This window comes from Columba livia, chromosome 4, assembly GCF_036013475.1.
Source record: "Columba livia isolate bColLiv1 breed racing homer chromosome 4, bColLiv1.pat.W.v2, whole genome shotgun sequence".
Lineage (NCBI taxonomy): Eukaryota > Metazoa > Chordata > Aves > Columbiformes > Columbidae > Columba > Columba livia.
This window is the reverse complement of record NC_088605.1, coordinates 55785098-55807828: the sequence shown is the minus strand read 5'-3', so window position 1 is coordinate 55807828 and position 22731 is coordinate 55785098. Positions and strand designations below refer to the sequence as shown.

The following is a 22731-nucleotide window of genomic DNA, read 5'->3' as shown; positions in this document are numbered from 1 at the left end:
AACCCCTGCAATGATTTTATAACCGGTAATACAATACTTTGATGTCAATACAGTGCTTCCAATGGATAAAAAATTAATACTATGAAGTACAATACACAGAAAAAGTAGATGGCTTTAACTATGCATTTAAACTGTACAGTATTTGAATGCAGGAACAATTACAAGACTGTTCAAACAGGAATCTTTTCTTTTTTAAATAAATAAAAATAGCATGCCTTTTCTACGGGATCCAAAGTCAAAACAAAATCATCTTAAAATACAGGGAGGGGAGAGAGCAACTCAACATACTCCATACTAGTCACCAGCTCTATTGGGAAGACTGAGCCTCTTCTGTCCCCTCCTCCCACAATACCCTTTCCCTCTATAAATTGCATTAATGGAAACTCACTGAAAGGTTGTAACTTGTACAGTGGTTGTTGAGGAGCACATGTGGTATTTGAAGTACTTTTTAAAATATAAGCATATAAATGCTTTTGCTTCTGGAGCTAGAAATTGACATTTTTAAAGGGTATAGCTAGAGAATTTTAGGTTAACTTAATATTATGCTTCATTTCAGCTAGCTGCCTGGGGTTTTTTATCTTTAAAATAATTGTTTAACCAATAAAACCACACAGATTAGAATTTGTTGGCATTATTATTTATGCATATGTACCGATACATGAACATGTAAGACAATTAACATAGCAATCATCATGCAGCTACCAATAAAAAAAAAGTTACAAATACCTACAAATAGAATTATTTTTTAAATTTCCAGAACTTTAACTTTGCTTCAAATATCCTTGCAATTTTAATATTTTCTAAAGAAGTGCTGATTTAGCCTCAGAGTATTTTTAAGAACCAGACAAGAGAGATTATCTCTGTAGCCCACCTCACATTTTTCTCAAGCAAATAAGCGTTATTGCATTCAGTTGGAGGTCAAGTTGGCAAAATGCCGGCATGTTAAATGCTCTTATACTTTAACAAAATGGATGTTATTAATGTAATTCATCAATTACTGTAAATAAAGACCAGCCAACACATATTAATTTGTTTATTTCTACTGGATATGTTACCATGTACCCAGCCCAACTGCATCCAACCAAAACAGAAGGCCCACAATAAGTTTTAACAATAAGAAGATGCTAAAAAAAAAGCACTAGAAATGTTCTTTTCTAGTGCACTTGCATGATTTTCCTCAACTGGCAACTTACCAAAAGGCAAACTTACAAAACAGTATTTAGTACCCAAAACAGTCTTACAGCTAAAAGAAATCACCGCTACTCATCATGAGAAAAGAGAAGCAGCTATCTTTAATACAAGATTCAAAGCATTAAAGAAAGCTTTCAACTGCAGGTTCCTTGTGACTAAGCACCAGAATATGAATACATTCACATTTTAAGACCGAACAGGAGAGCAAAAACGAGGTACTTAAAGGAAAAGTTGGAATCCTCCCCTTTCCCGCTCCAGATATGCAAGCCAGAGGAGACTTAGAAAAATGTATAAATTCTTCAATTACCATACCATTCAATATTCATGGAGAAAAGTACAGGATTTATGCAACACTCTTAACTTGATGAGATGCATTAATGGCACATGTAGAAATGAAACCTTTTCTCCCCCAGTATGAGCTATCAACTAACTTCATAAACACAGTCCTTATAACACATTGGTAGGCAGTAAAGCTGAGCCATGACTTTAAAGGTACACACTGTATACTATTGCATGTAAAGAGAATTTTATCCATCAAACCCACAGCAGCATTCGCTGCAACTGTTAAGCCAGTTTTGCTGTGGAGAAACACAGCATACATTACTGAATCACTTATTTTCAAATCCATACATTCCCTGCAGCAGTGCAAGCTCCATCAGCAGTGCAAGAATGTATGAAAATGACAGGCAAAGGGCACTCGCTTTTTTTCCCATACTGTTCTTCTATAAATGGAAGCAGAGCCTTACAAAGCAGTTAAAGCTGAGAATGTTTCAAGACTGATCTCTAGGAAAAAAAAAAATACAACGTTATGTTCCACAAGCAGATTAATTATATGGTTTTCTGCAAAACTGTTTCCTTTAAATGAAACGAGAGAGAGGGAACCAACTACTAGAAAATAATGAAATGCGAGATGGGTCTCATCTACAAAGCTACCAAGAACAAAGCATGTACATACACATACATATTTCATACGTTAGTCATAAAAATACTTCTTATCCCTTTTAAGAGCACCTGTTCCTGCATTCACTTTTCTCTCTCCTCTCAGCAAGAGGAGAGAAAAAGGGCAGATTGTGCAGAAATCCTCTAATAGCCTCAAGCCAATTTGATTAAACTTTGATTTGCCTTAAAAATTACACCTTGTATCAGCAGCACGTTATAGAAACCTTAAAATACATCGTTTAGCATAAAAAGGCTCCGAAATACATAACTTATGCCACTTTGATAGGCTGGTTAGGCAAGCAAACGCTAGTATGCCACATCATAACACAATGAGAAACGTGTGTTTCTTGCTAAAACTCTGAGTTGTTTTCCAGTTGTTTTCTGTTGCTGTTTTTTTAAGGGTTAATACAAATGCATAGCATTCTCCTTAAAAGTCTTTGTACGTTTAATAGTGGTTCTTCGTTGGTACTTTGCCGTCCTTAGCGTGAAGAACGTACCATTCACACGCCTGGATTTACACCAGACCGACCTCCCCGCGGTACCGAGAGGGAGGGGGCAGGAGGAGCCAAGGCAAGAGCAAACCCTCTCTGCGCACCGAGTCCCCTTTCCAGTATCTTTTTACAGAAGCTCTTGCTAACAAAACACTATTGCTCCAGGCAGCGACATGCTGATGTTGGCACTGCTTAAACCAAACAAACACGATGTTTAACAGTCAAATAAAATGTCCCGCAGCCTCCCTAATGAATTTGTCAAGGACCATCAGATCACGCCCGCCCCTGCCTCATTAACTCAAGTATGATGAGACGGATTATAAAGAGAGAATACAGATCAATCGGTCTGAAGACTTCAAGTGGCTTTTAGCCCTAAGAGTTTCCCTCTCTGCGGCACACACACGCACACGGTCTTTTTAATGGAATACAGTATCTCCTGCTGCTGGAGGGGCTGCCACTTCGTTTTATACACCATCAAGGAGTTGCTGATGGACTTCTACACTAACATACATAAAAGCAGAGGTGACAAGGGCTCTTCAATTATAGCCTCCTCGGATCCTGTTCCCCCTTCAATTATTCATCCCGGCATGAGCGAATTCCACCACAGATGAAGCTGGTCTTAATGCAGTGCGGCCACAAACGGAGAGGCACAGGAGAGAAGGGTTTCACGTGCATTATTTGCTGGAAGTGTTTAAGTTTATTGCTCAAATGATGTTTCTAATTAGCGCTGGGGCAATAAATTAAAGTCGGTTTTTGTTTAGCTGATTTATTATTTACCAGAGCTTCAACCTCAGACAGGAAAATAGGTAATGAATTGTTTTAAATCCGAACACTAGTAACGCTTCTATCATTAGTCACCTTACCGGGGAGGTGGAAAATGAATCGTCCTCTCCTGCTGCTTTTACCCTAAAAACATGAAAGTGCATTCCCCCCCCTCCATCCTTGTCCGGGCCGCCTGACGGCTCCACCATCTCCTTCGCGCACCGGACACGGGAAATTCTCGTGCTGCCCACTCTCTGCTGGAAGCGAAACCCGCGGAACCTTCCCAGCCCGCCATTGCTCAGAGGGCCGATGTGCAAAACCCCTGACCAGACCGGCAAGAAGTGTCAGTCCGGCTGCGGGCAACCTGGCCGCCTTCGAGTACACCCCGCTCCGAGAGAGTCGGGAGCTTCGGCGGGGCGTGTGAAAGGGACCCCTAGCCCTAACTGACTCTTCCGCTTGCCGGAGGGCGTCCGGAAACGAGGCGCAGGACCCTCGCAGCTCCACCCGGACAGCCGAGCCCCCAGAGACGTTCCGCGTAGGCGAAGCATAACGATGCCTGCCCGGCGCTGCCGCCCTCGCCCTGCCCGGACGGGTCGCATGGAAGGGGCCTCTGTCCTCCTCGAGCGGGTCCGGCCGCGGCCGCAGTCCTAGGGAGGGCGGAGATCCGCAGGCACTTACCCGGCGCCCGGGAGCTGAGAGCCCCGCTCCAGCCCGCGCATACCCGGGACGCCTACAGACCGTGAGAGCAGCGGCAGTAACGCCTTTGCGAGCCAGGGGCTCTCCCCTCGTTGCAGCCTGTCCCCTCTCCCCCACCCCTGTGAAGTTGCTTCGCTCGGAGCCTTCCCCGGCCTCGTCTCTCTCCTGACGGGGCCGGGCTCGGCGGGGACATCTGACACCGCCGCCCGCCCGGGCCCCACCGACAACCGGGCGGGCGCGACAGCGTCGGCGGAGGCAGAGTGCCCCAACCTCCGGGCGTAGACCGCCCCGGCAGCATTGGAACAACGACACGATCCTCAATTCGGGGACAACGGAGCCACATCAGTCCCGGGGCCGGGCACGTCCGTACTTACTGATTCCAGCGCGCAGGGGTACGGTCAGCACAAGACATGTTTCTAATTTAAATGCACACGGAAAACAGACGCCGATGTTTCTTTATTAAAATCAGCCAGCTGCAGCGGCAAAAAGGAAAAAACAAGAAGCCGAACACAAGGGCTACGACCTGCTTTAAACCGAAGCTCCGCAGGAAAAGCGCATCGCGTGTGAACGGCCCCGGCGCGCCGGGCACTGAGAGCCGCCCCCGCTCAGCAGGGACCCGCGGCTGCGACGGGATCGCGTCGGGCACGGCCGCGCAGCCCGCTCGGTGCTCCGTAGCACATCGCCCGCCCGCCGGTGCTCGCTGTGGCGCTGCACGGCCCAGGGCAGGAGCGAAGCCGCCGCAGAAACACGCACTCTCAGTCCGAGAAGAGAAGATGGGAAAATTGTCCTCCCGACCGCCTATGTTTCCGCAGGAGGAACACTTCCTTTTTGTTTTGCAGCAGGTACTGCCTGGGGGGGTTACAGCACTGCGAGCGAGCTGCTCTTTCCGAAGTAGCATAACATAGCTACAGTTTTATGTCCAAATCATTCAATACTCTTATTAATACAAACGCATACGCATAAAATATCGTTTCCTTTTCGAATAACTCAATCTTACACTTTAGGAGGATGAACAGAACTTTACGGCACGAGATTTATATAAATTAACGTGACTACGGTACTGCATACGGGCAGTAAAATAAGGTGTGCAATTCTGCTCCAGTGACGGTCTCACTTTCACTGCTGGAGCCCGGCATTAGCGAAAGAAGATTGATGCTCGTGGTGAAGCAACGGTACTCCTCTCACCCCCTCTTCCCCTCACACATCAGCACTACTGCTGAGTCTCCTCGCAGCAAGCGGAGGGAGCAGCGAGCTCCCATCACCCTGCCGCCACGGCAAAGTTGCTGCTTTTTCCCACCCCCCGCCGGGCCGCTGGACGCTCGCAGCCCCGCTCACCTCCCCGTCTCCCTCTTCTCCTTCTTCCCCCAACCCCCCGGCCCGGCTTTAACGCCGGTCATCTCCCGTACGGAGTGGACGGGGAGCCGCCGGCGCCGGGGAGTAGGCGGGAGCGAGCGCGCGTGTGCGCGCCCCCTCGCCGGCCGTGCCCGCCGCGATTGGCCGCGCCGCTGACAGCTCGGCAACGATTGTAGGAGGCGGGGCTCCGCCCCCCGGCCGGGCCCCGGCCCCATTCATAAACTACAGGGCCCGCCGGCACCGCCGGAGACACACGGGCACACGGCGGAGGAGGAGGAGGAGAGGCGCAGAAAGTGAGAGCCTCGGCGCGCACTTCCAGGGGTGGGGAGGGGGAGGAGAAGCCGTCCCAGGCACAACAGCTACGCCCTCCTCCCGCTCAGGATAAAACACAGTCTGTGCAAAGAAAAAAAAAAAAGCAAACAACAACCTCTCTCTATAGATATATAATCTCAAAACAATCTATATAGAGCTGCAGGACAGGAATGAGAGCTCACAGACCAAGTGCATACGTCTGCGCGTAAAGATAGAGACAGCCACAGAACCGGGTTCAGACTACGCCTCCAGCAGGAAAAGGGAAATCAACAACACCCCATGACAGTCTGAGAGAGCGGCAGCCAAACTCATGCACATCTCTGCCGGTGCCACGGACTGAAAGAGAGAGAGAGAGGTGGACAGACAGACAGACAGAGAGTTCACTCTTCCGCTCTTGGCATTGCTCGCATTCTTCTCCTCCTCTCGTATCGTGTGCAGTTTTAAACTTCGCTGTCGACCGGCTTTTCTGCGGGGACGTTCTGCGAGTCCTGGGAAAGTTTGTTTGGGTTGTTTTTTGTTTTTTGTTTTTTTTTTCCATGATCTATTGAAACAGCATTTTTGTCGCTGCGTGGGGGGGGTGGGCGCCTGAGTGCAGAGGCAGTGCAGATCTCCCTGCCCCCACCACCACCTAAAACTTTGCGCTCCGGGAGCCCGCAGAGGCTGCCTGCCGCTCCAGCACCGGCACCGCCGCTGCCCAGCCCGCACCGTCCCGCTCTCCTGCGACTTGCACTCCTCCTCCTCGCCTGGGCATCGCTGGGCTTCACTCCTTTGTGCTTCGTCGTCCTCCTTGATCTGTTTTTAATTGCTCTCCTCGGCGAGCCGCTGCTGCCTTCTTCCCCGAGTGGGTGGGGGTCTGCGATTTGGCTGGTGCCCTCCGCAAAGCTGCAGCCACCGCTAAAGCATTGGATCCCTCAACGTACTGCGAGAGCCCGGTGTACAGCCCGGACCTGTGCCCCAACATGATCGCCGCGCAGGCCAAGCTGGTCTACCAGCTCAACAAATACTACACGGAGCGCTGTCAGGCCCGCAAGGCAGCCATCGCCAAGACCATCCGGGAGGTGTGCAAGGTCGTGTCGGACGTGCTGAAGGAGGTGGAGGTGCAGGAGCCGCGCTTCATCAGCTCCCTAAGCGAGATCGACGCCCGCTACGAGGGGCTGGAGGTGATCTCACCCACCGAGTTTGAGGTGGTGCTCTACCTCAACCAAATGGGCGTCTTCAACTTCGTGGACGACGGCTCCCTGCCGGGCTGTGCCGTGCTCAAGCTCAGCGACGGCCGCAAGCGCAGCATGTCCCTCTGGGTGGAGTTCATCACTGCCTCGGGCTACCTGTCCGCCCGCAAGATCCGCTCCCGCTTCCAGACGCTGGTAGCCCAGGCCGTGGACAAGTGCAGCTACCGGGACGTGGTGAAGATGATCGCGGACACTAGCGAGGTGAAGCTCCGCATCCGGGAGCGGTACGTGGTGCAGATCACGCCCGCCTTCAAGTGCACCGGGATCTGGCCCCGCAGCGCGGCACAGTGGCCCATGCCCCACATCCCCTGGCCCGGCCCCAACCGAGTGGCAGAGGTAAAGGCGGAGGGCTTCAACCTGCTCTCCAAGGAATGCTACTCGCTGACGGGCAAGCAGAGCTCGGCCGAAAGCGACGCCTGGGTGCTGCAGTTCGGCGAGGCCGAGAACCGGCTGCTGATGGGCGGCTGCAGGAACAAGTGCCTCTCGGTGCTGAAGACGCTGCGCGACCGGCACCTGGAGCTGCCCGGGCAGCCCCTCAACAACTACCACATGAAGACCCTGCTGCTGTATGAGTGCGAGAAACACCCACGGGAGACCGACTGGGACGAGGCGTGCCTGGGCGACCGGCTCAACGGCATCCTCCTGCAGCTCATCTCCTGCCTGCAGTGCCGGCGCTGCCCCCACTACTTCCTGCCCAATCTAGACCTCTTTCAGGGCAAACCCCACTCGGCCCTGGAAAGCGCTGCCAAACAGACCTGGAGGCTAGCCAGAGAAATCCTCACCAATCCCAAAAGCCTCGACAAACTATAGGGTTAACACCCCCGCGCGGAAAACTCGCCTTCCGTAAACAACAACAGCGCCTAAAAACTTTTTATTTAACGCTAACTACGACGGAAAGAGGCGGCGAAAGAAACGCGCCCCCGCCACCCCCCACCCACCTGCAGCTCGGCGTTTAAAAACTTGCCGACGGTTTTCCCGGCATAAACTCTCACTGCCTTGCACGGAAGAAGGGAAGAGGCTCTCCTCTTGTACTCCAATGTGAATTTTTTAAAAGTCACAAAAAGAAGCAATCGGACTTTTGCAACCTCATAACGAAACCCGAAAGGTACATTTTTCCAGTCAATGTATAGTCCTTTTCTTATTCTCTCTTGTTTGCCTGAATGTTGTCACCAAGTGAAAAATTATTTAACTATATGTACAAATCGCCCTTTAAAAAAGTTTTACTGATGTTAAATGTATTTCGGTGCCAAGGTCAGATTATGTGCCCCACAACTGACTTGTTGCAAATAGTAATAAAAATATTACTTTAACTTTACACTGACTTTTCGTGAATGGTTCTTAAATTCAGACAAGTAGATTCCTTCTGAACCTTAGAAGAAAAATGTCTACAAGAACGCGACACCTAGCCGAAGCCTTAGCTTGGCATATTCAATTACGTTTTCTAAAGGTCTCTCTAGTTTCTATAAAAATATTCCATATAAAAAACCCATTTATGTTCCGCAGTTCAGCATGTGACAACATATGCTATATTTCTATGACTTTAAACTCCCTCTCTAAATCTTAGGAATTTATGGAGCATCGCACAACACCTCGCCAGAATTTAGAATTAGAGCATGCCGTTTCCTACCCTGCAGTCGTCACCTTTATCTTCAAAGTTTTCTTTTTTACCGATAAATCTCGATCGCTTGCATTTTGTTTTAAAAATTCAACGCTATTTGCTTTCCCTTCTCTGAGCGAACGTGCTATCCATTTGACGTTGACACGAAGGAAATATAGATCTACCCTGAATAATTAATGCGCTTTAGAGCAACCGGTCGATATTTTTTTTAAACAAACATTTGTTTTCCCCGGATTTTTAAGTACAGCATAAAATCGCACCACAGCGTAGCCAGTCGAGCAGATATGCAAAACCCGTAAGGAAACGACCCAGTCTTGCATGAGCAAAACCCTGCCGCTCTCCTTCCCTGCCCGAGCCCTCTCTCCCAAAGCTAAACTCTACCGATTCCTCGTATTCTATGGTAGAGGGATTTTGCTTTAAGTTTGCTCAGGACGACTCAGAAATTTTTGGAGTATGTTTCTATCGGGAATGCATTTCTAAGCTTTAAAAGCGTTAACACTATCTGCTCGAGCCGCCCGAACCACTGCAAAGCCGGCTCGGAGCATTTCGAGCAAGTTTAGCATCCTTTCGGGAAGGTAAAATGTAAGTTCTTGCCCCAAAGGACTACCGCCGTTTCATTGTGGATGGATCCGGAAAGCAACAGCCATTGAAATGTGAGTTGCTTTTGTCTCTAAATTAAAAACGAAATTAACAAGTCCGACAGCAGCCTGGGAAATAAACTCCCCGCAAAGCCGCGGCGGCGCCGGGGCGGCCCTGCCCATCAGCGGGCGGGGAGCGCCGGCCCGGCCCGGCCGGAGGCAGTCGGGCTGCTTCATCGCCAGCCCCTTCGGCCCCGGGTACCGACGCCCGCCGGTGTTTCACAGGTTTCTTTTCTTGTCGGGTCATCAGAGCGCTTTCCCCACCGCTGATCGTGGCTCACCTGGCAAAACGGATTTAGCCCGCGGGGCTACACTTTTCTGCCGAAAACAGCCCCGGAGCGAGAGTCTAAACTCCTGAGTTTCTCGCTGCTGATACTATCTCTAGTGCAGGTTTTATTTCAGGAACTTGTCACAATGTTTTCTTTTCAGTAGTTTAGACAAATATACAAGGAACTTACATTTATCAAACAGATGAAGCCTCATTAATTAATCAGGCCTTCTGAGCTACAGCGGATTAGGATTTTTTTTTTTTTCCAGGGCGCATTTTCTACAGCAGCTTTAGTCACCGCTATCAAGATATAGTAACTTAAGCAGAGGGTGGAGAAGGGAGGCGTTAATGCTGGAAAGCAAGCTGAGTTGAAGCTTATTTGTTTTTTAAGATAAAAATAATCAGATATGATTTTTAGTGCGCCCCCTCCCTCCCCCGAGACATTAGAAAGGTTTGTGGGTTTTGTTGTTGTTGGGTTTTGTTGTTGTTGTTCCCCCCCGCCTCCTTTTAAGACCTCCAGCTAAAGTAAATATCAAAGTAGAATGTAAGAGGTGTAGCTTATAGGTCATGGTACAAACTTCTCCCTTTACAGGAGACCAACTTAAATCTCTTGATTACAGAATTAAAGATACAGTCAAAGAAAAAAACATGTCTACTCACAGTTAGGAAAACAACCACTACCAAACACCTGACAAGATAAAATAAAGCAAGCAGGGGAAAATAAAACAAGCTGAATATATGCTGTATGTCTATGTCCCCATAAAACATGTAACAGGAATGGTAAGAATTAGTAACTGTACTCAAATGTCCTATGTGCTAAACACGGAAAACAAAAATGAAGAATAATGCAGATCTGTAAGACTTTTCTCATGCTAATGCAATACAATGCAGAACATTTTAGATGGAAAATGCAATAGAGTAACATCATAAACTGTCTTTACATTTTATATTTATACCCTTTTTACCATTAAATATTTTAAAAGCACTATGGAAGAAGTAAGCATATCAAAATTTTAATAGCTATCTCATACCTCGAATAATTTCAAAAAAATACTTCAAGAAAAGTTAAATTTAATTTATGCTATCACATAAAAATCACAATTCTACTTAATTGCTTATATTAAATTCTAGTTCTAAGAAACTGAGAGTATTGTTTTTCAAAATAAATGTATTTCTTGATAGGATTTTATAATTCCAGCTCCCAGACACACGGATGCCTTTTTTAGTACAGACAAGAACGATTTACTCAGTAGGAATAAAGAGCTGAACTGGCACTTAAAACACAAGGTATTCTCTACAGATCAGCAGAAAACCACTACTTCCACTGACTTTTTCCTCTTCATAAAGAAATTATTACCTTGTTTAATAATAAGCAGATATGAAAAAAAAGAGCCATCACTGTGCTTAAAATGGGGTGTAGGAATATTTACCAATTGTGTTATACTTTTGAAATGTTGCTGTAATATGGTAGAAAACATTGAAGTGCAACCTAATTAAAGTAATCGCACAATATACTGCCTTTGAAACCGGAATTTTATGACAGGTTACCAATTTTAAACGAAACACTGGTAATCAAGTAACTTACAGCAAATAAAGCTTGTGGATACTAGAGAGTCGGTTCAGAAACGTATTTTAAGAGGGCAATTATATTTTCTACCTAGGCACAATAAATAGTAACAGGCCCTGTAAAATCTGCTGTGGAATAATACAATACAGAAGCACTGAAATCTTAAAAGTGTAGGAAGTTTAGCACTATGTTACATTGACATTATAGAAAAACTGGGCTAAAAACCTTGTTGAACTTCGCAGTATTCACACAGGCCTGTGATTCAAGATGTCTTTATTTAAGATGCCTCCCTGGAGCTTTATTTGCAGCAAGCTAATTAACATTCAGTTAGGGTCAAATTGTGGGAGGGGGAGAAAAATGAGAAGGAAAGGAGGTGTCACCTACGTGAAGTTCAGTAACCTATATAGCTGGTTGCAAACTTATTAAAGCAGGAACACGGCAGACCAATAGAGGTAAAGGAAGTCAAATGAAGAATTAAAGGTCTTGGGTAATTTGTCATCATCTCTCAGAGCTTGGGGTCAATGATCTCTTACCTTTGGGTCGATTTTCTTAAAACTAGGATCTTCTTCATCCACCTCAAAGTAGAGCTCAGAAAGAGTGATGGAAAGAGTGCCTTTCACCACAACGGAAGGTGCCACAAGCTGAGCTGGTGTGCTTAGGGCAACTGGACCTGCCGAAGAGTGAAAACACCAACAATATTCAAAACAGAAAAAAGAGCAAGTGCAAACTATTTGCTTTTCAAGCCCAGAATGTTACAATAAAGCAAAGAGCATAGCTCTTCCTTAAAAAGCAAACCTCTTTTTATCCCAGGAAAGAACATATGCAATAGATTTACAGTGTGTCTGTGCTGCCGAACATGGAAGCAGCTACAATTGCAAACTGATTCATACATTACACATACCAGAGCAGGCTATAGCATGGCAGTATGTAGTTTTTACAGTATTTAATCAGACACATTTTCTTTTTGAGAAACTTCAGGAGTTGCATACCTTTTATTATACACAATATAGATAGTGCATGCATGAACACATGAAACCTTACTGTCAGATATGTTATTTAGGTCCTGGAGAGTTTTGATAGCTTACCACAAAGATGAACTCAGCAGTCAAGGCTCAAAGTTGCCTGTTAAGCGTTCGCTCATGAATCCTGGAAATCTATTGTTAAGGTCACACAATCTTATAGAGCCTAAAGTAGAATGTTTTAATGATGCTTTTGATTCCATGTTAAATATCATTCAAGGATTCCATACAGTGTTAGTGTAGCTTGGGGACTGTGGGAGTAAACAGCTGGAGGATTGGTTTTCAACTGAATGAATTTTTCTTGGAATAATCACATCTCCACAGGGCTTATCACAGGGACAAATCAGACTACTACTGAAAACAATAGGTTCAGCATAGGACCTGACAATGCAGAGCCTATTCTATAAACTAATGCATACAGAAAGAAAACAGGTTAGGTTTGTGATCCAGCTGATTAAGAGGTAAGGAAATGAAGTTACTCGGCTGCAGTATTATCTGACTTTTGTAAAACAGTGGACGATATGAAAGTGACATAGACAATTTTGTTTTAATAAAGCATCTATAAATGAGGTACACACGTTCAGGTAATCAACGTGAGAATAACTGACAAAAAATTCAGATGAATTGTCATTTCCATCGATTGTTAGGAGGGTGATGGTCCTTAATCTCACATCAATCTCAATGTGTGCCACTAGGACAAAAGAAGAGATGCTCTGCTGAGATCAGAGCAGCTTTGCCCTCTATTCCCAACGTACAAATACATTGTGTTTGCAGATGGGCATGAGATAGCTGTGGAACTGCCATGATTTCCCAAAGCTCACCCCCACAAATGGATGAAATAAGCAGCTATGTGTTCTTTTGCTGTCTCCCTTTGCCCTCTGTACATTAGCATGTAATCCAGAGGAGAAATAACATTTTTTCAATCACACACAGACATTCAATTACAGGGCAAGCAGACAGCTGCAGAAGCTGGGGCAGTCCAGGTCCTGTAGAAGACCCCTGACAATTTCCACTTCATTTCTAACCCACACCACTTTATTAGTGAGGATTACTTCTTAATCCTATTGCCATTGTCAAGATTATATAATTAAACTCCCCTTTCACCTCTATTACGGTATGAATGTATTACTCGAACCAGTGAATGAATAATAAAAGAGAAGGAAACAGACAAGGCTGTTGAGAAGGAAGCTCATTCATGGTAGAAAGGGAAGAAATATTCACATATGGAAAATGCCATTGCATTATTCTCCCATTACTTAATTTTACTCCACTATTGCTACACAGGCTTTCTTTTTTTCATTATGGTCCATTTTTAACTTTGATTTTAAACATATAAAAAAAGTGAAATGGGGTTCAAGCAAGGGATAAGCAAACTGCCAATAAAAAATAAGTTCCAGTAATTTCACCGAATTATCATACATATGATATGTATCAATGTAAGATTATACTCCTAGCTTCTCAGGGAACCAGAATTATCCAAGAAATTATATTTTTAACTTAAGTAAATGTACATGGGATACCAGTTTAGAAAGCAGAACACCACAGAAAAGTTTGCATTTTCCCTGTAAATCCATGTTTCTCAAATAACAATAGAGACACTTTATAACTCCCAGTCTCTGAACTGAGGAGGTCACTATTTACATTTTGAATGGTACAGAAATGGACCCACTCCACTCAGATTGCAACATCAGCAAAGGTTGCATGCAACTGAGAAAAATTAATCAAGTTAAAAGATCTGAAGTACTATTTTTGCTTCAGGAAAAAGAAGTGAAGTCAAATAAGACTATGGTCTGTGGAGAAGGGACTTGAAATGGGTGAATAATGGGGGCTTTGAGGGAGTTAAATCCAGAAAGTGTACAAATTCTTCAAACCTGGGTAAATAACCAATACATATAATTTTATAATTTTGAGGAAAAAAAACTTAGAGCTCTCCAAAGCCTTTAATTACAGGCAACTTGCCTAATTGCCCTTTAGGTCTAATGATGTGAGGAGTGGAAGAAGGTTAAAAACAAAGGAAGTCCTTTTCAAGGTAGAGCTACTTTCCCTAAGGAAGGTTTCCTAGAATATAGACATCTACTGTGGAAGCAAGAAGGCTATAAAACCCAGGGAAAGAAAATGCACAACTCTCCTCATGTAAACCTTCAGTATCTGAGGTTCACAGAAAATTATTCTAATGACCCAATTACAGGAAGGAACAATTTATTGGTGTGTATTCCGAAACATGATTCACTGCAGAGCAGGGGAAAACAGAACTTAAGAGGCTGAGGAGAAAATGAGATAGCTGAAGTTACCCGTTAAATTTTCCACTTCTCTTTCCTCCATGAATGACATGATATCGTCGTCACCTTCCAAGAGAATCTCACTTTCCGAGTTCTGATTTCCCAAAACTTGGCTCTTGATGGACTGCTTTCCTTTAACAATTATATCTTCATCAGGAGCTGAAATGAAAAAGGTACATTGCTGTCTGTCAAATCTCAGAGGCAACAGTGACAAAGCAGTATTTTTTTTTTTTCTCTAAAATGAAAGTTCAGAAAGAAAACTGTTTAGGACTAGCTGTGGGAAGTACTTGTCTTAGTTCTCTAATGATAGGACACATCTAATTTTAATCCTATTAAGACTGCTCGAAATTATCCAGAGCTCTCTGCGGTGTTCAACTCTGCTTCAAGTGTTTATGACAGAGGGGAGGAGGATGTAACAGACCCTGGCAACTTTCCTTCAGAAGTCGAGCTCTCCTGTTTGGAAAGCAGTTCCCGATTGCCTGGTGCGTTAACCTGACTCTCAAACCCAGGGTTCAGGCACCGGTTTGCCCTGGCAGCAGCAAGCAGAGACGGTTCCCCTTAGCCAGAGGCGAAACCGAACACGCCCCAGAGGGACAATGGGCCGAGAGCGGCGGCAGGACGGTGCTCGGTGGGTCGGGAGCGGCAGGCGCCACCGGGGGCAACACAACGCGCCGTCGGCGGCGAGAAGGCCCCGGTCCTCCAAACCTAGAAGCAGCTGCAGAAACGGGGCAGGAGCGGCAGGAGGGGAGGGGGCCGGCCCGGTGGGGAACTCGCCTACACAGCGGCAAAGCCGGAGCACGCTGTGCCCGGCCGCGGCGGCAGGTAGCGGATTCCGCGGCGCGGAGCCGGGCCCCGGGCAGGGCAGGCGGCGGCAGCCCGAGATGGGGGGAGTCCCCTGAGGGAGCAGGGGGAAGGGGCAGGGGCTGCCTCCCGCAACGCTGGAGCTGCAGCCCCGCGCCCCCGCCGCTCCCGTGAGCGACGCGCTGGCCTGGGGACGATACGTGGGGTTTATGAGGAGAAAAAGCCCCAACCCGCCTTACGAACCGGGGGGCGAAGGCGGGCGGGGGGGGGGGGAAATTCAGCCACAGGATCACGGCTGGAGGCAGATAAAAGCCTGCACCTGCTTCCCAGAGGCATAACGGAGCGGTGCCCAGCCCTCACGGGGAGCACTTCAATGCTCACACCTCAGCTTTCGGGACGGAAAACAGAATAAAAAGCGGGTTTTACCGAACGCGCGCCGTACGTCTTGACAGGGAAGGCGAGCGCGACGTTCCCCTGGCTCGCGCAGCGCCCGCGCGGACGCCGCCCGCGCCTCCTCGCGCCCTGCCCGCGCGGCGTCCGCGCGCGCCTGTCCCGGGAGCGCCAGCGCTACCTGGGAGCGCCCGGCGGCATCTGCTCCCGCAATCTGCGCCGTTTGCACGGCAAGCTCCAAGGAGCTGCCAAAATTACAAGAAGGTTTTTTAAAAAAAAAAAACAACCAAAACCCAAACCACAGCAGTGTGTGTGATGCTTGCTTTTTTTTGGGTTTGTTTTTCAGCTGCAAACAAAAGTATTATTTCTTAAATAAAACAAATAGATTTCAGAACCCTCATGGAACAGTCGTGCCTGAAAAAACATTCACTAAACACATCAGGTCCAACTAACTTCAAGACATCACTCATGGCTCTCTCTGATTGCTGCCATACACGATTTGAAGTTCAGCTGGCTTACTTTAAAAATACGTTAATCTGCAAACATTTACAGCAGGCAGCGATTCCCCAGTGGCAATATATAAAGTTTTAATTGTTTAAGTAAATATATGCACATAAATTGCAAATAATGAACTTTTCAATTAAGTGAAAACTAAAAAAGAAAGCTAAACAAACAAAAAGACCCTCAAACCACCAAATAGCTTGGTTTTGGTTTAGGCCTTGAGCTTACAAAAAACCCAAACCCCACATACCCACTCCCTAAAAAAGAAAAACACCCCTCCCCCCCCCCAAAAAAAAAAAAACACCAACAACAAAAAAACCAAACACAGAACCTCCAAACAAACAAAAAACACAAAGGAAAATAAGTTTAACTTGCCATAGAAAACGAAATGCAATTTATGCATGATCCTTTCTCCCCAACCAACAACTGCCGCTCATAAGTAAGACTTTAAAAATGAATTACGGAAAAGCTTTAACTGCATTGTACAAACACAAATTGTACTTTCTTCTAAAATGTGCTCATGTAAATAATGATAACTTGGATTCTGGAGTTGTTCAACGTGAGCTGAAAACCTTCTTGTCATGAAAAATATGCAGCTGATATTTAGAAAGGTTTTCCTGTAATTAACTCCCCCTTGAGGATTTTAAGTTAGCAGCAGTAAAATTACCAACAGTATACTAATATACACCACATGCACTGTTACTCAGTGGTCTACCAGTGTTCTCTTGAAGATCAAAAAAAGTAAAATAGAACAAAACCATCCCATGATAAAGTCAAAGATAATTCTTTCTCCTTCCTTTCTTTCTTCTTCCTTCCTTCCTTCTCTCTCTCTACTCTTCTGTCTCTCTCTCTTTCTTTCTCTCTCTCTTCTCTCTTCTCTCTCTCTTCTCTCTCTCTCTCTCTTTCTCTCTCTCTCTCTTTCTCTCTCTCTCTCTCTTCTCTTCTCTCTCTCTCTCTCTCTCTCTCTCTCTCTCTTTCTCTCTCTCTCTTCTCTCTCTCTCTCTTTCTCATCTCTCTTTCTTCTCTCTCTCTCTCTTCTTTGCTCTCTCTTTCTCTCTCTCTCTCTTTCTCTCTCTCTCTTTCTCTCTCTCTCTTTCTCTCTCTCTCTCTTCTCTCTTTTCTCTCTCTCTCTTCTCTCTCTCTGCTCTCTCTCTTCTTCTCTCTCTCTTTCTCTCTCACTCTCTTCTTCTCTCTCTCTTCTCTCTCTCTCTCTCTCTCTCTGTCTTTCTCTCTCTCTCTCTTTCTACTCTCTCTCTCTTCTCTCTCTCTCTCGTTCTCTCTCTCTCTCTTTTCTCTCTCACCTTCTCTTTCTCTCTCTCTCTCTTTCTCTCTCCTCTCTCTTTCTCTCCCTCTCTCTTTCTCTCCCTCTCTCTTTCTCTCCCTCTCTCTCTTTCTCTCCCTCTCTCTCTTTCTCTCCCTCTCTCTCTTTCTCTCCCTCTCTCTCTTTCTCTCCCTCTCTCTCTTTCTCTCCCTCTCTCTCTTTCTCTCCCTCTCTCTCTTTCTCTCCCTCTCTCTCTTTCTCTCCCCTCTCTCTTTCCTCTCCCTCTCTCTCTTTCTCTCCCTCTCTCTCTTTCTCTCCCTCTCTCTCTTTCTCTCCCTCTCTCTCTTTCTCTCCCTCTCTCGCTCCCTCTCCTCTCCCTCTCTCCTTCTCTCTCCCTCTCCCTCTCTCCTTTTCTCTCCCTCTCTCCTTCTCTCTCCCTCTCTCCTTCTCTCTCCCTCTCTCCTTCTCTCTCCCTCTCTCCTTCTCTCTCCCTCTCTCCTTCTCTCTCCCTCCTTCCTTCTCTCTCCCTCTCTCCCTCTCTCTCCTTCTCTCTCCCTCCTTCTCGCTCCCTCCCTCCTTCTCTCGCTCTCTCCCTCCTTCTCTCTCGCTCTCTCCCTCCTTCTCTCTCGCTCTCTCCCTCCTTCTCTCTCGCTCTCCACCCCCCCTCTTTCTCTCTCTCTCCCACCCTCTTTATTTCATGCAGGCAAAAGATATTTGTTCTTTCAAAAAACCCAAGTGAAATGTATGTACCTACCATTTTTGCTTCATCTACTACAATCTATTTGAGTTACACTGAAGATGCTATTTCAAACTAACCTTCTACCTATTCTCATTTAAGACTGAATTGAGAGCCAAGATCAAAGCTTAATACTGTTATACTTAGCACAACTTGTCCAAAATACTAGCAGTCTTTCTTCCCATCTACCACCAAGAAAAAATAAAATCAGTATGGCAGCTTCCATGCTAAAGATGATTGAATAACAGAAATATATACCTCTTGAATCATCTTTGTCACTTAGTCAGATTTTATTTCTTTCCCCATCTAATGATATTATACCAATTCAAAACCATATATCTTATGCAACTGCCTCTTTCAATACAAGATTTTAGACCACAAGTTATTTTAGTTCATTTTCACAAATTTTTAAAATATTTGTCATCTCTTTGCATATGATGTTAGTTACCCACATTTCCTGACATGCACGCTGGTATGCAGAAAACATACATACACACATGCACAGAAGAAGCAGAGCCTGTCTACACATCTGCAGCTACTAGCTACTGGAAGGCAATACAGTGTCACACTCCGAACCAGAATCTGCTTTTTCTGTACCAAGTTAAATGAAGCACTACACCTGCAACCAACACACACATGCTCACATCAGCATCTGTATAGAACTCAATATATTCCACATGGATTCATCTATTTTCTGTAGATAAACGCACTTACATAGCCAGGCCATAGTCTAGTTTGCTTTGTATATTTACTGATTACAGAGACACGTGACAGAGCATGGCATCGTGTGACATATTCGGTTCCCAAGTATGCACAGAGGTATATTACACTGGATTTCATATTTCAGACCCCAAATCCTGCTCTCTTGCCTGCTAACTCAAACCATGACCTGCCAGGGCTGCCTATTCTTGGTGTGACTGGAGCTTTTGGGTCCAATCCTGCAGATCTAAGCACACATTCACGTACACCTTTGCAAGATCAAGACCTCAAGGCATGGCCTATGTGTTGCACAGGATGTAACAGCCTGCTGGCAGAATATTTATCTAGCACAGTGATTTCACTAATTTTTTTCATTATTGTAATTCCATGCAATCCTTCCCAAATTGCTCTGCAAGACCCAGTTTCTTCAAGCAGCTTTTTGCAAACAGAGTCTTATTTATTCCAGTTAAATCTCTGGAACACTTAGGTGTAAAAATAATAGTTTAGCTTACATTGCAGAACAAGCTTAAGGTACGTATGCAATGACAGATTATTTTAAAGTGTTTGTCTACCACTTAACCCTTACATGTAAAATACAATTTTTAAAACCCATTTGAAAAAGAAAGTACCATCTCTTAAGTATATTAGGAAAAGCAATTAAGAGAAAAGATGCATTAAAACCCCCTAAGTATCTATTTTGTAAAACAGGGCTCCCAGAAGCCTCCCTCTAGTCTTCCTATTTGTTTAAAAAGATAATACTGGAAAAAACAAACAAACAGACAAAAACAAAACAAAACCAAGCACCAAATTTTAAAAATATTCTTTTCAAGACTTATTTTGCATCTCTTAAGGCAAAGAAAACTGACCCATTGTTCCCAATAACGTAGGTGATCTGCTGCTAGTCCCTTGCAGTCACAATGGTTTGAGCTCTACCTATTATCTTGATGGAAATACTACAGGCTGTTTCAATCTCCCTCTCCCCAAGTTTTTAACAAACATCAATAAAAAAACAACAAATCACCTGTTAAAAAGCTTGATAAAGTACTTTCTAGCAGCTAAAGATTCTCTCACACAATACTATATTTGGGGGTCAATCTAAAAATACCAAGAGGTTTAAAGTACTCATTTTTGCATTATATGAGTTTTCACTTTCACACCTATATAAGTATTTTGTTTTCACTTTTAAGCAATGGGTGAAAGGGAGAACAGAAAAGAGTTAACTCATTCCATTCCAAACTTTTTCTACCAAACCATTTTTACCTTGGTTTCCTTCCTCCACAATCCACTACTAGACTGACTTTTATAAACAGCCATTTTAGAAGGATACCTCTCCCCCCACTTTGAAAAATTACCTAAAGCCTTTTTTTCCCAAGCAAGTTAATGTGAACTTGGGAATGGCAATTAAATTGTCAGAATTAAAAAATTTGTTTTTAACGAGAAGGTAGCCAGAAGTATAGTCATGGGGCTGGTATTGATTGTCTGAACAGAGAACATTAGTCTTCAGGTATTTATTCTGCCACCTCTGCACCAGAGGTTCTCCTTCAAATCAAATCAATCCCTGGAAAAGATTGGTTCTTGCTACTAACACATGTAACTAGGCTGCAACAGAGCTGATTGTTGTTGTTGTTCTCTCTCGCTTTTACTGCACAATATTCTAGACTTCCAGTTGTTTCTAAATAATTTTCACAGCTGCAAATGGTGATCTTCCCTAAACTGTGAGCTCTCTGGGGCAGAGAATATATCTGGTTTTATTCAACAGACACTGAGCAGCTCCTAATGTGTATCTAGCAAAGAGAAGTGTGCTAAAGTATATGCTTTAAAGTATATTACTGCAATAGTATTTTTCCATTATTTATGCATTATTTTCCCACCTCCCTTTTGGTAAAATCCCATGTGTCCAATTTCAGGTTTTGGTTTTGCTCTGTTTTGAGAAAACCGTATATTATTTTTCTTCAGAGACATGTAAAATTAATTGAAACAGAATAATTAATGATAAATTATTGCTACGAAATCATGAAATTCTAGGGCAAATATTCCATGAATTATAGGGACATCTACATCGTGAAAACATGTGAAAGTCTGGTTCCAAAAATCTAAAAATAATTGGATTGTCTAACCTGAAATTAGTTAATGTTAAAAGTTTCTAAACACAATTTAAAAACAAATAAATAAAGTGATCGTTCAAGCTGACCTTTCTGACAACTGTACCTTCTGGTACTTCAAAAAACAAAACAAAAAACCACAAACAAACCCCCCCACACCTTTGTATTCCTATACATTATATATAGTTTCCAGTTGAACTTGATTTTGTACTTGGTCATTTATTTTACAACTTGCTAGTGGAAAGCCTTGGAACAAGGCAGTTGTATACATACACATGCTCAGGTAGATGGTAAGTATATTTTCAGAAATCATATTAAATCTTGATTTAAGGTAAACTACAATATTGACTGGATAGATAGGGAAACAGAACAGCGACAGATAACAAAGGCAGTATGCAATTAAATTAAGAATAAAACAACATCAAGAAATTAAATGTAATAGAAGCCTGTTAAGGATGTCAAATGCTGAACAGAAGGGCAGACAGAAAACAATTAGCTCTATTTAAATTACCCAGGTTAGCTATCAGCTATGCCTATCAGCCATCTATGAAATAGGGCTACTTTTATTCGACAAAAATCGTACTCCTGTCAATTACAAACTGAGTATGGGCGATAGCTCTTGAAATATAGCATGGATTAGTGAAAATATCACATTACAATGAAAGATGAATAATCGTATTAGTGTGTGTTTACTTACAGAAGAATTAGTTACACAAGTAAGGTATAAACAGTAATTCTAAATATTTTGCAGTAAAAATAGATACTTTTTTCAATATTTTAATAAATAATATGAAAACTAAATATGGAAAATATGAGAATACATAAAATTGTAACAAGAGCTATTTAATTTAAAGTACATGTAGCATTAAAGGGGGGCAGTTGTTTTTTATCCATGGGGTATTAAACAGAGAGAAACCTTATGTCCTTAGAGTCCATGGGACAGAAACAACACACAGTACTAACGACAACAAGCCCCAAAGCAAAAAGTGGGTTAATTAATTCTACATCGTGTTCTTCTTTCTATAGTCAAAGATGTAGGGCTCTACAAACATTGGTTTCAGATCACTTTATTGACTATTCTCTGTACGGTCATTTATTTTAAAGGACTTATGTCACATTTGGCATTAAATCAGCTGACATATTGTGGACATTTTCTTCTAGAAATGGCTCTTTAAGGCTGAGTGCAAGAGGTTAAGATGCCTGACAGAAACTAACTTTATGACAATGATGTTCTTGTATATTCAAACAACAGTTTTAATAATTTTAAATTAGCATGAAGTTTATGTCTCCACATATAATATGTATGTGTGTGTGTATGCAGTAACTCAAGGACAAAAAAAAAACCAACAACAACAAAAGAAAAAAAAACACAAAAAAAACCCCCAAAACCCCCAAACCAACCAACCAAACGAACAACCCCACACAACAAAAAAAACAACCAGATAACAACAACAAAAAAGCCAATTAAATTTAAATTATTCTATTCCATGGCAGGTACCCTCAAGGTGAAGGGTACTCAGCTTTAATTCTAAGGAAATTATTTTTAAATATAAGAAAGATTTTTCTACCTTATAAATGTATCTTCATTAGATCGCAAAGACATAAAATTCTAGACTAAAACCCACAGTTCAGTAGCTTCGGTGGGTTTGTTTGTTTTGACTTTTATCTTTTTGGTTTATTATAGAATTCTCAAGCCGATTGCTATATTACTCTTGTAAATACATTCCTCTAGAACAGACATAGCAGCATGTAGCTGAGTGATCCCTGATAATAAAATGGGGGGGGGTTACTGCTTGAACAATACTTTACATTTCAGCATTTGTTACTACTTCTTCCATATCAAATTCTTGCAGAAAAACTTGAGGACTTAAACAAAGAT

At 43.8% G+C, this 22731-nt stretch overlaps 2 protein-coding genes across 6 annotated transcripts in view; one reads left to right on the top strand and one right to left on the bottom strand.

Annotated features, from left to right (window-relative positions):
- LRBA (LPS responsive beige-like anchor protein) overlaps positions 1-22731 on the bottom strand; it is a 409013-nt gene that overhangs the window by 177218 nt on the left and 209064 nt on the right. For 4 of the 5 annotated variants that reach the window (XM_065061876.1, XM_065061878.1, XM_065061877.1 and 1 more), the window contains exons 38-39: positions 14375-14521; positions 11598-11734 (exon numbers count right to left, since the gene is read on the bottom strand). In XM_065061876.1, the coding sequence (XP_064917948.1) occupies positions 11598-11734; positions 14375-14521 (284 nt within the window). Of the gene's footprint in view, positions 1-11597; positions 11735-14374; positions 14522-15589; positions 15717-22731 lie in introns of those variants that run through there. The other variant, XM_065061880.1, reaches the window with a different exon arrangement.
- On the top strand, positions 5665-8288 carry MAB21L2 (mab-21 like 2). The gene has a single exon (XM_005509084.4). It carries the CDS (start codon positions 6704-6706, stop codon positions 7781-7783), a length of 1080 nt encoding a protein of 359 aa, XP_005509141.1. The 5' UTR covers positions 5665-6703; the 3' UTR covers positions 7784-8288.

What these genes read in the sequence shown, in the direction of transcription:
- MAB21L2 (XM_005509084.4), top strand. Translation starts at nt 6,704, where the DNA reads ATGATCGCCGCGCAGGCCAAGCTGGTCTACCAGCTCAACAAATACTAC.